The sequence below is a fragment of the Anomaloglossus baeobatrachus genome, chromosome 1 (assembly GCF_048569485.1).
Source record: "Anomaloglossus baeobatrachus isolate aAnoBae1 chromosome 1, aAnoBae1.hap1, whole genome shotgun sequence".
NCBI classification, from domain to species: Eukaryota; Metazoa; Chordata; class Amphibia; order Anura; family Aromobatidae; genus Anomaloglossus; species Anomaloglossus baeobatrachus.
In genome coordinates, this window is record NC_134353.1 from 699,614,667 (window position 1) to 699,631,451 (window position 16,785).

General features: G+C 46.7%; 1 protein-coding gene across 4 annotated transcripts in view; it reads right to left on the bottom strand.

Annotated features, from left to right (window-relative positions):
- The window catches only part of GGT5 (gamma-glutamyltransferase 5), a 216,374-nt gene that overhangs the window by 25,849 nt on the left and 173,740 nt on the right, over positions 1–16,785 (bottom strand). For all 4 annotated transcript variants that reach the window (XM_075320900.1, XM_075320883.1, XM_075320889.1 and 1 more), the window contains 2 exons: positions 12,724–12,836; positions 6,476–6,586 (listed from right to left, as the gene is read on the bottom strand). In XM_075320900.1, coding sequence (XP_075177015.1) covers positions 6,476–6,586; positions 12,724–12,836 — 224 coding nt within the window. The remainder of the gene's footprint in view (positions 1–6,475; positions 6,587–12,723; positions 12,837–16,785) is intronic.

Sequence of the window (16,785 nt, forward strand, 5' to 3'; positions counted from 1 at the left end):
TTCCCCGATCACGCTGGCTAAGATCGCAAAGGCCTGTAGCCAGTTAGTAAACGTCCTCGGAATCAACCTATACCTCCGTTTTTCCTCATCCTCCTTCTCCTTTTTTGTATCACTGGGCTTTACCTTATCCAAATTAAACTTTTCCAAGGGAAGCAGGGAAAAAATTTCCACATACTCCCCTTTCCAAATCTTTTCCCTCACCTCCTTTTTCAAATGAACCCCTAACTGACCTTCAAAACACACATAAATTTCACTCCTCGCCCTATCATCCAAGCGCACAACCTCATCCTCCTTTTCTTTCTCCTTTTCCGCCTCCTTACTTGCGCCCCCGGAAGCCGCCCCACCTGCCTCCTGTCCCGTACCTGCCGCCGAGGTCGGGTCCCCCGCCGCAACCTCGCGCACCGGCGCATCTGTCCGCACCACCTCCGTGGGGCCCACCCACGCCCCCACCGGAGCCCCAGGCCCAGTCCGACTAACCCGTTCCGCAGACAACCCCTGCAACACCCCCATAAGCTGCCCCCAAAACTCCGGACCCGGTAAACCAGACTGCCCGACCGCACTCGCCCCCAGCGCAACGCATCCCGCGACGGAACCCCCGCCCCCGCTCGCACTACCCACAGCATGAAACATTTCTGTTGTCTGCTCACCAGGCTGCCGTTGCGCCGACCCCGGAACAGCCGTGCCACGATCTTCCTGCTGCCGCTCCGTCCGACCCGCCGCTGCTCTTTCTTCCTCGCTGGAGTCAGATGCGCTGCCGAAATCCTCAGGGGGGACCAGCGAGGGGACAGCCCGCACCTGGCAGCCGTCGACCCCCACGGTCACCGCACCCTGCTCGTCCGGGCGACTCCTGCTTGACCTCTTCCGTTTCTCCCGCCGTGGCGCCCTGCCGCCGTCTTTCCTCGCTGTAGTCGTGCCATCCTGCTGCGCCGCCACTTCTCCTGCCGTCCTCAGAGGGCTCTCTCCCTGCCGACTGCAGGAAGGCCGTGCCGAGCTTGCTCCTCGCCGGGACCCTCCCCCAGCACGCTCCTCGCCGGGGGGGACCGTGACTACCGATCTCCTCCGTGCCTGCGGGCCACCATACCCCTCCTCCGATCTCCTGCCCTCGCCGCGCGCATCCGCTCCCGTCCTCCGTCCTGTAGCTCTCCCCTGCGGCCTGCAGGGAGTCTCCTCCGGCAATCCGGCACGCCGAGCGCCACCCCCAGCCGGCACATCACTGGGGGCTGCCGTCATCCCTGCTTCGGTCCGATGCTGCGCAGGCCGCGGACCGGAAGTGGGCCTCGCCGAGGCTCCGCCCACCCCCGACCCACGGGATCTCCGACGCGGATTCCTCCCGGTGGCCGGCTGCTCCCCTAGGTGAGTGGAAGGGCTCCGCCGCTGCTCCGGAGGGTCCCCGCAGGGGCTCCTTGATCGTATTCTCCCCCTCCCGCTGGGGGAGTAGCGCTCCGGCGGTCGCGCCCGCCGAGCACGTAGCATCGGCCCGGGCGCTGTAACAGCAGGCGGCGCCGCTCCAGCCCCACAGACCGCTGCCAGCTGCTGCCTCAGGGCATCCACGCCTAATACCTCGGAGGCCCCCCGCACCATCTCCAGCAGTTCAGCAAGGGCAGCCATGGCAGGAGGCAGCAGTACGTCCTGGGACACAGAGATCAAGCGACGAAAGGGGAGGTGATCAGTACACCCCCCTCTCTTATACCTCTCACAACACCCCACCCCATCCTTGCTCCCCCCCAATCCCCTTACAGCTCCCTTCTACCAATCCTGTACTCCCACATATCCCCCATCCCATGCAAACCCCATTAACCCTTTCCTAACCTTGCACCCTCCCGATCGTCATGGGGTCCATTCACCCCTATGGGGCTCATTGCCCTTCTTCTAATGAGCGAAGTTACTGCCACACTCGCAAATGTGAATGCTGGTGCGCGTGTGTGATCCTTCTTTAAACACACTTCCATAGGAAATCATTGAGAAAAATGGTGTGAGAAACTCGCAAAAAAGCAGCATGCTGCGATTTTTTTCTCAGTCCGATTTGGACTGAGAAAAAAAAAAAATCGCAGATGCGAGCTGAATCATTCACTAACGTGTGTCCGATTCCAATGCGAGTTTTTCTCGCATTGCTCTACTGCGAGAAACTCGCAAGTGAGAAGCAGCCCTAAGCCACAGTCTCTGCTAATGTAACAGAGCGAATATTGTATACTTGAAGCTACAGTGCAGGTTCTCACTCCACAGGCAGCGTATACTGGTACATTGCACATTACAGATATATAGAAATGCTCTGCTTTCTAGAGAGCGAAAAAAATAGATTTTTTTTTTCTTTCTATAAAATTGCTAAAAAATAATACAAAAATTAAAACAATGACATTTTAATGTGCCTTTTAACAAATTAATAAAAGTAATAAATATCTCAGATCACTAATAACATGGACATATTTGGTGTCCCTATAATCGTAACAATCCACACAACATAGCCATAAAATTATTTATGGTGATTAGGAAAATGCATAAAACATGGCAAGATTGATTATTTTGTTTCTATTAAACCCATAAAAAAGTAATAAAAATGTAATATTAAGGCTGTGTTCACACGTAGCATAAATGTTGCATTTTTTTCTACTGCTTTTTTCTGCAGATGTCCTCACCCCACGACACAATAACAAACTTCTCTGATTATTACGTGGTTGCTGCATTTCTTTTCTGTGTTGTCCCACTTGTTTGAATCGTTTTTGGTGCACATGTGAATCCACTTTTTAATGCTTTTTTATTACTACAGAAAAGCTTTGATTTTGAACGTAAAAATGATTTTTTTTTAAACTTGTGCTTTTTTTAAGGCTCCACATAGAAGCCTATAGAGAAAAAAAAGCCCCAAATGCACACTTCAGCAGCATCTTGTCCGCACGTTGCTTTTTACCTGCTTTTTTGCTGCTTTTTCAACTGCAGCGTTTAATGCCAAAATGGTTGTGTTCTGCTTTTCAAGCAAAGTCTATGGGAATTTGGGTTTCTTGTCCGCACTATGCAGTTCAAACTGCAGCCTTTTTGTTGCAGAACTTTGGTCAAAAACTCAGCTTTCCAGTGCAAAACCCAAATGGCAAAAACAATTGACATGCCACTAACCCTGGAATATCCAAACCCGTGCCATGGACGCCGGTAGGTAAGAGATTAGTAGCCTCCCATCCAGTCACCAGGAACCACTGACCTGCACCCTGGACCGGAGTCCTGCAAATCATCTCTAGTCTCAACTGTCCTGGATACAGCAGACAGTCCCAGATTTGGGTCTATGCCCTGCAGTCTCGGTGTCTGCTGAATGTCCCTCACTACCATCGCCCCTTTGACATTTCCTTCTCCTAGAGTATAAAGAAGTGGCAAATGGGTGTATCTTAGGCGGGCTTTGCACACTACGACATCGCAGGTGTGATGTCGGTGGGGTCAAATTGAAAGTGACGCACATCCATCATCGCATGCGACATCGTAGTGTGTAAAGCCTAGATGATACGATTTACGAGCGCAAAATTGTCGTAATCGTATCATCGGTGCAGCGTCGGCGTAATCCATAATTACGCTGACGCGACGGTCCGATGTTGTTCCTTGCTCCTGCGGCAGCACACATCGCTGTGTGTGAAGTCGCAGGAGCGAGGAACATCTCCTACCGGCATTACCGCGGCTTCCGTAGGATTTGCGGAAGGAAGGAGGTGGGCGGGATGTTTACATCCTGCTCATCTCCGCCCCTCCGCCGCTATTGGCCGCCTGCCGTGTGACGTCGCTATGACGCCGCACGACCCACCCCCTTAGGAAGGAGGCGGGTCGCCGGCCAGAGCGACGGTCGCAGGGCAGGTGAGTGCATGTGAAGCTGGCGTAGCGATAATTTTCGCTACGCCAGCTATCACACGATATCGTACCTGCGACGGGGGCGGGGGCTATCGCGTGCGACATCGCAGCATCGGCTTGCGATGTTGCAACGTGCAAAGCCCGCCTTAGTGTATGGCTAGGGGAGTGGTCAAAACTTGACAAGGCACACTATGTGCACCTCATTTGTCCCTCTTTATGTCTTATAAAGTTGGGAAGAATAAGGCTTGTCATCAAGACCCCCCAGCTGTCCTGGACTGTGCTACTCTCTGTGCTGTGCTGGACCACAGGCTGGCTGCAGCATTAGGCTACTTTCACACTTGCGTTGAACGGCATCCGTTGCATTGCGTTGTGTGTTGCATGCAATGGAGGCATTGCATATAGTGGCACAACGGATGCAACGAATCGTACAAAATAACGCAATCCGTTATAGTTTTTTTCTTGACTTTACACATCTGGGCATGCGCAGTTGTGTAAATATGGTTGCATTAACAGAATCCGTCAAATAATGGATTCTAACAGAATACGCCACCATAGGCGCCCAGTATAAAAACAATGGACGCCGACGGAATCCTGCAGGTTGCGTTTTTTTTACACTCTGCCAAGCGCAGAAAAACACTACATGCAGCGTTCCATCCGCCAGGTGGATGCAACGCAGCGTCAGCTGACAGATGCAACGCAAGGCCATCCGTTGCTATCCGTAGCTAATAGAAGTCTATGAGGAATCAAACGGTTTCCTGCAACGGTTACCGCAATTCCTCAAGGTGGCGGATAGCAACGGATGAGGTTCAACGCAAGAGTGAAAGTAGCCTTACATGTCACTGACACGCAGCTGCTCTGGCTGTACTAGTGACATCAAATGCTCCTTCCCTGACAGTCACTGATAGTTAACTGCCAACCCAACACTCCCCCTCCTCAACTGTGAAGGTTTCAGCGAGGGGCAAATTTTATTCTACTTGGAAATTATCCAGGCCCCATATTTAATCAGAAAGCAAGGGGCCTCATACAGCAGTATCAGCTGTACTGGCCTGATGGCAGCACTGGTGGCATGATAGTGTTCCCTAAAATGTTCATAAAGACATTTATTGTTCAATTACCACATGCAGACACGTTTAATCAAACATATGCAAGAGGTTCATGGTAGTGAACCAGCATTGTTGCTTTTTGTAGCGCTCGAACATGTTCTACTTCCACAAGGGAGAGATAGGCATACACTTCTATTGCAAAATGAAACACACTGGATTATTAAAACTATAACAATGGGTCCTATAGGATTAAATTATAGAAAATGGTGGGAGGCCACATACAGCCATATAGCTGTTCTGTTACAGACCAAAGGGCTGGATACAGTGGCCTCCTGCACGACACAGCTCCCCCTGCCTAGAATCTCATTGTCTATGGTAACTGCATCCTTGGGATGCAGATACTGGTGAAAATGATGGAGCAGGCAGCCATCAGATCTCTCTTCCATCCCTTGTCCTGTGCTTCTGAGAGCGCAGCAGGCACAATGATGACACTACAGTGCACCAGCAGGGCCTCAGTAGACAGACTGTGTAGGGACATAATACTGTGCAATGAATCTGTGTGTGGACAGTGTCTGGGTGCTGTGGGAGCTTCATACTGTGTGGAGGGCAGTGGGAACATCATACTGTGTGGGTTGGCTGTGGGAATAGGAATATCATATTGTCTGGGTGGGCTGTGGGAGCATCATACTGTGTGGAGGGCTGTGGGAGCCTCACACTGTGTGGAGGGCTGTGGGAGCATCACACTGTGTATGTGGGCTGTGGGAGCATCACACTGTGTGGATGGGCTGTGGGAACATCATACTGTGTGGGTGGGCTGTGGGGGCATTATACTGTGTGTGTGGAGGGCTGAGGGAGCATCATACTGTGTGGAGGTTTGTGGTAGCATCATACTATGTGGGAAGACTGTGGGGGCATCATATTGTGTGGGGGCTATTCATGAAGGTACATCTATATACTATATATACTTAAGGCTGAATACCAGGATCAGTATGATTTATTGTTTTATTTTTTTTATAAACTTTATAAAAAGCAGTGTAAGATTACATGTTACAATAACCCTATTTATCATAAAATGTGAAGCATCTAGTCTACAGACAGATTTTATTTAAGATTAAGTGCTGAAAATTAATATATAATAATGATATTGAGCAGTATTAAGTTCGGCCTATTGATTCAGTTTTCTACAACAGTCACAGTGTCTCATGAGGTCCCTTTGGAAAAGGAATTACCCATCCCAGTGGCAGGCAGAGGAGGAGGACTCACCACATTACCCACCCTTCGCACTCATTTGTGATGGAGTAGTGGGATGTAGGGGATTGCTATGACAACCAGAGACATAACAATGGCCTTCGAGGCTGCTAGATACAGAAGCCTATTAGCCCCTGCCAGTAGCAGCGTATAACAGGCTGTGCTTCACTGTAATATAGAAATATTGCAGTGTAATATACCAACAAAATCATTCAGTCGATGTTCAATAAATGGTCAATAAAAATGTTTAAAATGCCCTTTCATACATCAAATCAGCATGATATATTAAATTCAAACTGCATGCACCGCCTGTTACCATCTGCGGCATCAGCAGGGAACGTAAATTCCTGGTTGTGGTTCCTGCTTACCGGACTGAATGAGTCGTCAAAGTCCAGTGAATTGTCCAGTTGTACGTTGAACACAGGAGCTGAGATCGCTTTTGTCATGTTGTAGCCAAACCACAACTTGTTCATAATGGCCTAAATAGAAGATAAATATTTCACTGAGCATAAGTGGAAACCAAGCATTATCAGTAATCACAGAATCGCAACATGATGTACCGCTCAATTACACCTCAGAAACAATTACCAAAAAATATATTACACTGGGAGGCACGGTGGCTCAGTGGTTAGCCTTGCAGCGCTGGGGTCCTGGGTTCAAATCCCAGCAAGGACAACATCTGCAAGGAGTTTGTATGTTCTCCCTGTGTTTGCGTGGGTTTCCTCCCACACTCCAAAGATATACTAATAGGAAACCTACATTGTGAGCCCCAATGGGGACAGTGTTGCTGGGGTATGTAATGCGCTGTAGAATTAAGAGCGCTATATAAGTGATAAACTAATAATAAAATAACAGACAGAAGTGCATCAGTTCTCATCCTAAGGCCTCTTTCAGGCGTCCGTGACTCATGTACATTTTATATCTATGATTTTAAAGGGCAGATTCTATACCCAGTTTAGTCCATGGAGCTGTTCACATGTCGGTGTTTTTTTGCATTCTGCATGTTCGCCAAAAAATGAGACCGATCAAAATTACCCATTCAATCTATGGGTCCATGAAAATCATTGTCAGTACGCAGTCTGTGTGCGTTCCGTAATTATCATTATAATGAACAGGAGAAGCTTTGCAATCTATTTATTTAAAGCACCATAACAGTGTTTTGTTTTTTAATTTCACCGCTGGAGTGATGCTGTAAATCTAAGGCCTCTGCCCCCTGTCTTATTCTTCCCTTCTGGAGTCTTCATCTTTTTCCAGGGCAGCTCCGCTTGGTCTCCAGTAATTTGTTACCTGTTGGCAGATCAAGCGTTTCATGGAGCGCATCGGAGGTAGCAACTGAATACAAGTCTATGAGAGCCTTGTTCTAACCTTGTTCTGGCTTTTAGGCTATGTGCCCACGATGCGTCGGAGTACCTGCATTTTATTCTGCACGTTTTCCTTCCCTTGGTTTTTGACCAAATGGCTTTTGACCATTTTTTAGCGCTAAAAACGCATGCGTATTTACTGCGTTTTTAGTGCGTTTTCAGCGCTTTTTACCTGCATTTTCACCTGCGTTTCTGCAGATACGTTTTGTAGATCAAGACACTGAGAAATAAAGTTGGAATAGTCAAAAAAAAATGAAAAAAGAGAAAAAAAGAATAAAATTAACTTTTAATAAAACTATATGGAAAATTATCAATTTTAATGAAATAATAGTGGTTATGCACATTTTAACAGATAAATAGGTAAAGTTTATTATTTTTTAACATTTAAATTTTCGGTTATTGTGTGTGTGTAAAGAAACATTACAACCCATTAATTTTTGGCCAGAAAAGCATGCGTTTTTGGAGCCAAAAACGCAGTGGAAAAGCAGGTAAAAAGCATGAAAAACGCAGGAATTGTGCTTTTGGTTGCATTTTTGCTATTTCTCATTGACTCCAATGTTAAGGAAACGCTGCAGAAATGGCAAAAACAACTGACATGCTGCTTCTTTTTCTGCATGGTTTTTGACCACAAATATGCAAATTAAACGCTGCAGAAAAAAAAGCAAAGTGTAGACAGGATTTCTACATACGTGTATGTAGTGTAGTGTGAACATAGCCTAAGGCTATGTTCACACGTTGCGTTTTTTCCCGCGTTTCTGCAGCGTTTTCAGCAGCAGCGTTTTTGCGCAAAAACGCATGCGTTTTTGATTGCCAGCAAAGTCTATGGGAAAAGCAGAAATCCTGTCTACACTTTGCTTTTTTTTCTGCAGCGTTTAATTTGCATATTTGTGGTCAAAAACCATGCAGAAAAAGAAGCAGCATGTCAGTTGTTTTTGCCATTTCTGCAGCGTTTCCTTAACATTGGAGTCAATGAGAAATGGCAAAAAGCAACCAAAATGACAATTCCTGCGTTTTTCATGCTTTTTACCTGCTTTTCCACTGCGTTTTTGGCTCCAAAAACGCATGCTTTTCTGACCAAAAATTAATGGGTTGTAATGTTCCTTTACACACACACACAATAACTGAAAATTTAAATGTTAAAAAATAATAAACTTTACCTATTTTTCTGTTAAAATGTGCATAACCACTATTATTTCATTAAAATTGATAATTTTCCATATAGTTTTATTAAAAGTTAATTTTATACTTTTTTTCTCTTTTTTCATTTTTTTTGACTATTCCAACTTTATTTCTCAGTGTCTTGATTTACAAAACGCATCTGCAGAAACGCAGGTGAAAACGCAGGTAAAAAGCGCTGAAAACGCACTAAAAATGCGGTAAATACGCATGCGTTTTTAGCGCTAAAAAATGGTCAAAAGCCATTTGGTCAAAAACCAAGGGAAGGAAAACATGCAGAATAAACTGCAGGTACTCCGACGCATCGTGGGCACATAGCCTTAGAGCGATGCATTAAGAGCTTGTGACGGAACTTCTGACTTCCGAACAGTTATACATTACTGTCACAAGATGGCGCTGCAGGATCGGAGTGACGTTGGCAAAAGGTGAAGAAGACGGAAGATGAATATATGACAGAGGGCTTGATTTAGACCTCGCTTAAATAGCGTATAAATTGGACTAGTGCAATGTTAGAAAAAAAGGTACTGCATACGGATCAATGTGAGTCAATGAGGCAGTGCAGATCTGCGATTTTTTTTCTCACCTATTTGGGTATGAGAAAAAACTTAAATGCATAAATTGGACGAGACTCGCCAACGCAGGTCTATGGGTGCAAGAAAAAAAAAAACGGACGGCACACAGCCCATCCGTGTGCTGTCCAATTTCTATGGCTACATTACCATCCTGTAGCATAGAACACTATAAATAGTCCTATAAATGACTGTTGAAGAACAGGTACTGAGCAAAAAAACGCATTGCATACGGATGCTAGGCAAGAAAAAAAATTGTGCACTCGCATTACATATGGATACTAAATGGTTTTTACTCGTCCTACTCTCCTAGATGAAAATCATTGCTTTCTTATACTCTCGTTTGACCCTGGTCTTAAAGTGCCACTACAACAGTGAAAAAAAACAAACCGCTGGAGTGGTGCTTTCATTTGATAATCCATGAAACACATTGTAAAAACTGAAGCTAACCAAGCACTGATAAAAAACCCTGGAGATACTTGAATTGTTTTTGCATACGTGAAAATCACGGACGTCTCAATGAGACCTTAATCACACTTTTAATTTGTATTCATAAAGTTACCCCAGGGACAAGTCTAATGATTCCTACTGGAGAGAGAAGTTATAAAATGATAACAAAGATGAGAGGAAGAGGCAGATGCTAGGATATCAGGCATACGTTACAGAATAAGGCTATGTGCGCACGTTGCGTTATTGCATGCAGTTACGCTGCGATATGCACTGCAGCGTAACTGCATGCGTCCTGCGTCCCCAGCACAATCTATGGAGATTGTGCAGGAGCCGTGCGCACGTGGCGTATTAGAGCGCAGCGCTTCGGCTGCTGTCAGAAGCGCGCGTTCTAAGAAGTGACATGTCACGTTTTCCGTGCGCTCTGCATGAAGTCCCTGCTCAGTCTATGGGAGGGGCTGGGAGGGGCTACATGCAGAGCGCATGAAATCGGCTTTTGTTTCTGCAGCGATTTGAAGGGGACAGAACGCAACGTGTGCACATAGCCTTAATGTGAGGACTTGTGAAATACTTGAGGGTTTCAGCCTACTTTAGGGATTATCAAAGGCTTATATGAAAAGTAAATAGTCATCTTTCTGTAAAAGAAGCAAATGTCGACTTTTCACCTAACCCTGATTCTTTGGATGTACAGTATGCATGGATCAGGGGCAGATATATCATTGGTGCATCCTATGCTGCCACACAGGGACCTAAAATGTTAGGGGGCCCCTTGGTACCTCCAAAGCAGATGAAATTTTGCATTTTTATGAGCTCTTGGGTTACAAAGGAGACATATTGTTCTTGCACAGAGCCCCTTTACTCTTTTCTGTCTGTATCCGCCCTTGTTTATGGACCAGTCACTGAGTATTCTGCTAAGGCTGGACTCCCTCGAATGTATGAAAAAACGGTCCCATTCTCGTTTGCGAGAGTAGGAGAATTTTTTCTCACTTTTCATCCATGTGCTGTCAGTGTGCTGTCAGTGTGCAATCCGTTTTTTTCCTCAGCAGCTGCTACTCATTTACTGTCATGTACAGGATCATTTACAGTGTTCTGTGCTACATGATAGAATTGTATTTAGAAAAACGGATGTCACTAGGATGGTCCGTGTCCGTCCGTGTGACATCAGTTTTTTCCCTCGCACCCACTGACTTGTATTGGCCTCGGACGTATTCTGGATCAAATCGCAGCTTGTTGCGACTTTTCTCACATGCAGAATTTGGATGCGAGAAAAGCTGACTAACTGCTCTCCCTCATTGCTTAACATTGGCCAGAGTGCAATGCGAGATATTCTCGCATTGCACTCGTCCCATTTTCACGCTCGTCTGAGCGCACCCTAAGGCTGATGTTGGTAGCTAATATAATTTGTGTGACCTATCCTTTCTTTTTCTGAATATTGTTCAGTCTTGTTCTTTGTACATTTTTTGAACCTGTCTCATTTATGCATATATTGTTGCATTGCTTTATACATATTGGGCCACATTCATGACATTTTTTACACTAGTATTCTGGCATAGAAAGCTTTGAAAAGTCATAATTTGGGTGAAACTCAAGGCTGCACTAAAATGTTGTGATTTTTAGAGTTCTTACAAGATTGTCCCCCAACTTGAACAAAGTAGGCAGAGCTCGGTGACTGCTTCTTGTCAAATTCATGACGAGCCGTGACGTTTGGTACATTACAAATTTCACTCCAGAAAGGGCTGGGGTATTATTTGTGTCGAGGGGCAAGTAGAGGTGTACGCCACTCATCCGATGCTCCTGACTGTCTCTTCAGGAGTCAGGAGAGTCTGACTCCAGCACATCTCCTCATCAAGACTGGTGTGAACAACACCAGTCTTGATAAATTGGGCCCAGTGGCAGAAATAGCATTGGTGCAAGCAGATTTGCCTAAGAAGTAAGGGGTTACCCCAGACCAGGTGGTGGTGTGCATGAAGATGGGCTATTGGACTGAAAAGTACCCTTATATTGTTCTTGCACTTGCACAGGGCCCCTCTTCTGTCTGTGTCCCTTACTGATCGGGTCCATTGTGTATTCATGCAGTCAGGAAATAACAAGTGAGTTTTTCTCTTTGCTGAAGTGTCTACACATTTTAGCTATATGTGTTTTACTGTTCACATGGCCATGTTTATTGGGACGGGAATACAATGATACACTGATGAGGTTCTGATCCAAAACACTGATAAAAAAAAAATCAAGAAAAATCACTGTTGTCTAAATGAAGCTTATGCCATAGAGAAGAGAGAGATCACTGGACTTCTTCATTAGGTCACATTCACCAAAGGTTTTGCCATTAATCAAGCATTAGGTAAGGCGGGCTTTACATCAGCGGTATTTTGCTGCAATGCCAAATCCGGCACAAATGTGTTTCACTTCAATGCATTTCTTATGGACTCACGGCAGGTCTCGGTCACATGCGGTTGCGTGCGTCAAACACAACTACATGTGACCGGAACCTGCCGCGAGTCCATAGGAAATGCATTGAAGTGAAACGCATTTGTGCCGGCATTGCAGCAAAATACCGCTGATGTGAAGCCCGTCTAATGGTCAAGATCCATAGCTTTGCTGTGTATTTTATGCATAAACTTCCCACTGAAAATCAGCAGTAATCTACAAGGCACTCTATAGTGAACTTTTGTAATAACATCCTCTGTGAATGTTGTGATTAAAGTCGACAAAAAACAGTCAAATCTGCCCTTATGTTGGTGGTGCCTTTTCAAAACTTTGCAATGAGGCTAAATATTTAGTTATTTCCTTGACAGCCCTGACAACGCTAAGATAAACATAGCGCATCTTGGAAAAACTGAAGAAGGCCAAGTAACCGCGTGAGGATTAGATGACACTATGTACTGCAAATAATGAATATGTTAAGGTTTAGCACCTCAATAACTACCCAATCCTTGTTTTCAGCTTCACCATTTATTTCTGAATGTATAGAACCACTTCAAAAACATTGATCTTGTCTACCCTATATAATAGTCTAATTGCAATTTTCATGTTATGTCATTGTATCCTTACTTATGCACTTACCTGGGCAGTAGCACCAACTATCCTTAAACCACCAGAACCACCTATTACCAGTTGAGATCTATGGTCTTCAGACAGAAGAATTGTTGGTGTCATGGAAGATGGTGGATGCATCCCTACAAAGTCAAGGAAGAGTAATGAATGTGAATGGTGAATCTCAAAGATACATGTCACAAAATAATATCAAAACGTAATTTGGGAAACACAAGGCTGAAATAAAATGCCATGCTATTAGCATGATGCGTTACCTTCTTTCTTCTGTTATTACAGTGCCAATCTAAATTGGTGAGTTCTTTTTGTCTGATTTCTAGAGACACAGTTTAACACAGTAACTAACAATCACGAAAGACACAACGTATTCAGTGAGCACGATGAAGTTTACAAACATATCATTACATGAATTCTTTAAATTGCATTACTACTATATAGAATGTATATAAAATGTGAGATCTTAGTGAACATTATGACCAAGACTGACATTCACAGTCCAAGTGTGGACTGCAATGTCTGGACTGGCTGTGGGTCATAGACATAGTATACATTGACATTTATGAGACTGTCAAGTTTGGCTCACGAGACCCATAGCCATTCCCGACATTGGGGTCCATACTAGTCAGTCGATGAACGTCAGACGGGTGAAATTGGCTTTAGGCTGATGCAGAACACAGCTTTATCCTACCTGCCATGAGTTGATGATGAAGACTTAGGGGTACTTTACACGTTGCGTCATCGCTACCACTATATCGTCGGGGTCACGTCGTTAGTGACGCACATCCGGCCACGGTAGCGACATCCTACCATCCTAGATGGAACAATGAACGAGCACAGAAGCGTACAATCTCGCTGATCTGTGTAACGTTGTTCATTTCCATGTCGTCAGATCGACCGCAGGTACAATGTTTGTCGCTCCTGCAGCTCCACACATCGCTGTGTAAACCCGCAGGAGCGACAAACATCTCCTTACCTGCGTCCCGACGGCAATGCGGAAGGGAGAAAGTGGGCGAGATGTTATGTCCCGCTCATCTCCGCCCCTCCTCTTCTATTGGCCGGCCCATTAGTGATGCCGAACGCACCTCCCCCTTGAAGGAGGGATAGTTCGGCAGTCACAGCGACGTCGCCGAGCAGGTATGTGCGTGTGAAGCTGCCGTAGCAATAATGTTTGCTACGGCAGCAATCAACACATATCTCATGTGCGACGGGGGCAGGTACAATCGCGCTGGACATCGCTAACCGATGCTAGCAATGTCGCAGCGTGTAAAGTACCCCTTAGGCCCAATAAATCTAGGTATATTTTGTGTCAGGTCCCATCTGATGTGGTTGTTATAGTATGTCAGACGGACTTACATGTGATCAAAATGTGCACCTAAGAACCTCACAAGTACAGCGGTAATGCAATTCAAAATAATGCAAAAATTCAATATTGTTCCAATTTATTGCACTCGGATATAGCAATCGAATCTGTTGTGTTTGTTAGCTTTTGCATTACAGCTGAGGCCATATTTATAATTGGCCTTGGGCACAAAATCTCTGTAGGCCTCCATTAAGCATGAAGCAAGATGGTGAATTCTCCATGACAAAGGTTGCAGCCAATGATTACTCTATGTAGCTGCTATATCACAGCGTAAAGCAGGTGAGTGAAGTCGAAGTGCGATTCCTATGCCGGCGTCATACGATATATCTAACGATATGTCAGCGGGGTCACGGAATTCGTGACGCACATCCGGCATCGTTAGAGATGTCATACCATGTGACACCTCCGAATGACTGTGAACGAGCAAAAATACTCACCTTAGAGTTGCTCGTTGACACATCGGTCATTTTCAAAATGTCGTTCCTCCTTCTGCGCACCGGTTGTTCGTCGTTACCGAGGCAGCACACGCCGCTCCGTGTGACACCCCGGGAACGACGAACAACAACTTACCTGCGTCCCGCCGACAATGAGGAAGGAAGGAGGTGGGCGGGATGTTACGTCCCGCTCATCTCCGCACCTCTGCTTCTATTGGCCGGCGGCTGTGTGACGTCGCTGTGACGTCGAACGTCCCTCCCCCTTCAGGAAGAGGATGTTCGCCGCCTACAGCGAGGTCGTGCGGGAGGTAAGTACGTGTGACGGCGGTTACCAACTTTGTGCGCCACGGGCAATGAATTACCCGTGGCGCACAAACGACGGGGGCAGGTGCGATCGCACGATATATCATCCCGTGTGAAGCCGGCACTAGAGTATCAAGACCGCAACAAGCAAGTCATAAAAAGTTTAAACAAGTTATCGCAGTTATGATAGTCTAGAGATAGCTATATGTCCCCACTCTCTTATGTTACCAGGGCCGGCCTTGGGCCCTGTGCGCACTAGAAAAAGGATTTTTCTCAAGAAATTTCTCAAGAAATTTCTTGAGAGTCTGAAAGATTAGCGCACTTGCGTTAAAAAACGCACCAATAACGCATGTCGTTATTGTTAGAAACAGCGACACATACACAGCGCTCACCGTCCTCATGGTGTGTATGTCGTACTGCACCTCAGTCTGTTCAGGTCAGTGAAGCTGAGAAGCAGCGACACATATAACCTGAGGACTCTTTATTATGTAGAAAGCAGAGATTTTTTTTATTTTGTACATTCCCCTTTAACATCTGTATTTTGGACTTTTTGGTCTGGAGTACACGCAGCATCAGCTGCCGGCTTCATCGTGCATTGTCTGGTATCATCCTGTACATTTATACTCAGGATTTGTATAGTAGATGCTGATTTCACCAATGGGTCCAAGACCTGCGCCGCTCTAAGTGTATAGGAATTTTTTATCATCTCTCCACGAAGAGCGGCAGCGCCTCATTCTCCAGATACATGTTGCCCCATTGGTGACATCCGCATGTCTACCGCCCCGGGCTCGGCCGGCTGCCAAGCCACTCGGATCCGTACTCATCGGTGGGTGGCTCGAGCTCCTCACGGACCCGGGGGTCTCGTCGCTCTGAAAGGGGTTTGGCGCTACGTGTACGGATTTCGGTGGGGAGGTTCACGGCCGAGGCCGTGGCATTTAGGGATGTAAGTTTGTGACGCCACCCACGGGTTGTGGTGAATGTGGACACCACCGCTGCCGTTAACTAGGCTCCCGGGGACGATGTTATGCAGCTTCGTGTTGACCCCTCCGTGAGCAGGGGGTGATGGTCCCGGGGCCCGGTGGTTGTGAGATGCGGGCAAGATGGTGTGGTGCGTGGCCCGAGGGCACTGTTGTACTCACTATGACAGATACACCGGAGTCTCTGGTAAACCAAGAAGGATGGTGGTCGGTGCCTGCAGCCGGCTGCGCTTTGCCCCTTTCTCAGGTTGGTGGCTCCCGCCTTTCTCCTGCACCTCTTTGTAGAACTTGACTGCCTATGCTTCAGTAACAGTAGTCCACTCCCCGGCCTGATGTGTGTCGGGGAACCCGTTTGCCTGCAGGCGCTGGCCCGTGGGATCTCTCTGCCTGTGCGGTGGCTTTCTATCCCCCTCGGTGGGCTGTTGCTGTCTTTCGGGTCTTGGGACGAGAAAGGACTTAAGGTCCAGACCTCAATCAGTGAATTCAACGTGGTCCAGTGGCTTCTGGACCTCGTTCTGGGTCTGAGTACCCATCCTGGTGTTCTGGTTTCCAATTGGCTCCCCGGTTCGGTTCCAGCGGGCCACTACCCTGTCCCGGTCCCTTACGGTTCCAGCAGCCGTCTTCCCGACTCCTGCAGGCGGCAACCACCACCTGCCTCCTAGCCAGAGGTGACTGGGCTCCAACCCAGACACCTGGTGTTAGACTGTGGCAGACCTGGACACAGGTCTGCACTTGAACTCCACTCCACTTCACTGTCAAAACTAATCTACCACTGTTTTTCCTGCCTGAGGGCCTGTGAACTCCTTGGTGGGTGTGGACAACCGCCTGGCTCTGCCCCCTGGTGTGAACATCAAACCCTGAGGGAGGTGACTAGGGTTTGTAGGTTGGCTGCTGTCACCTTATTAGGGGCTAGCGTTTGTGCAGGGGGTCTACCTGTGACTACCTGGCTAGTCCGGGGCGTCACACATGTACCATCCAAAATGTAATATCCAGGGATACG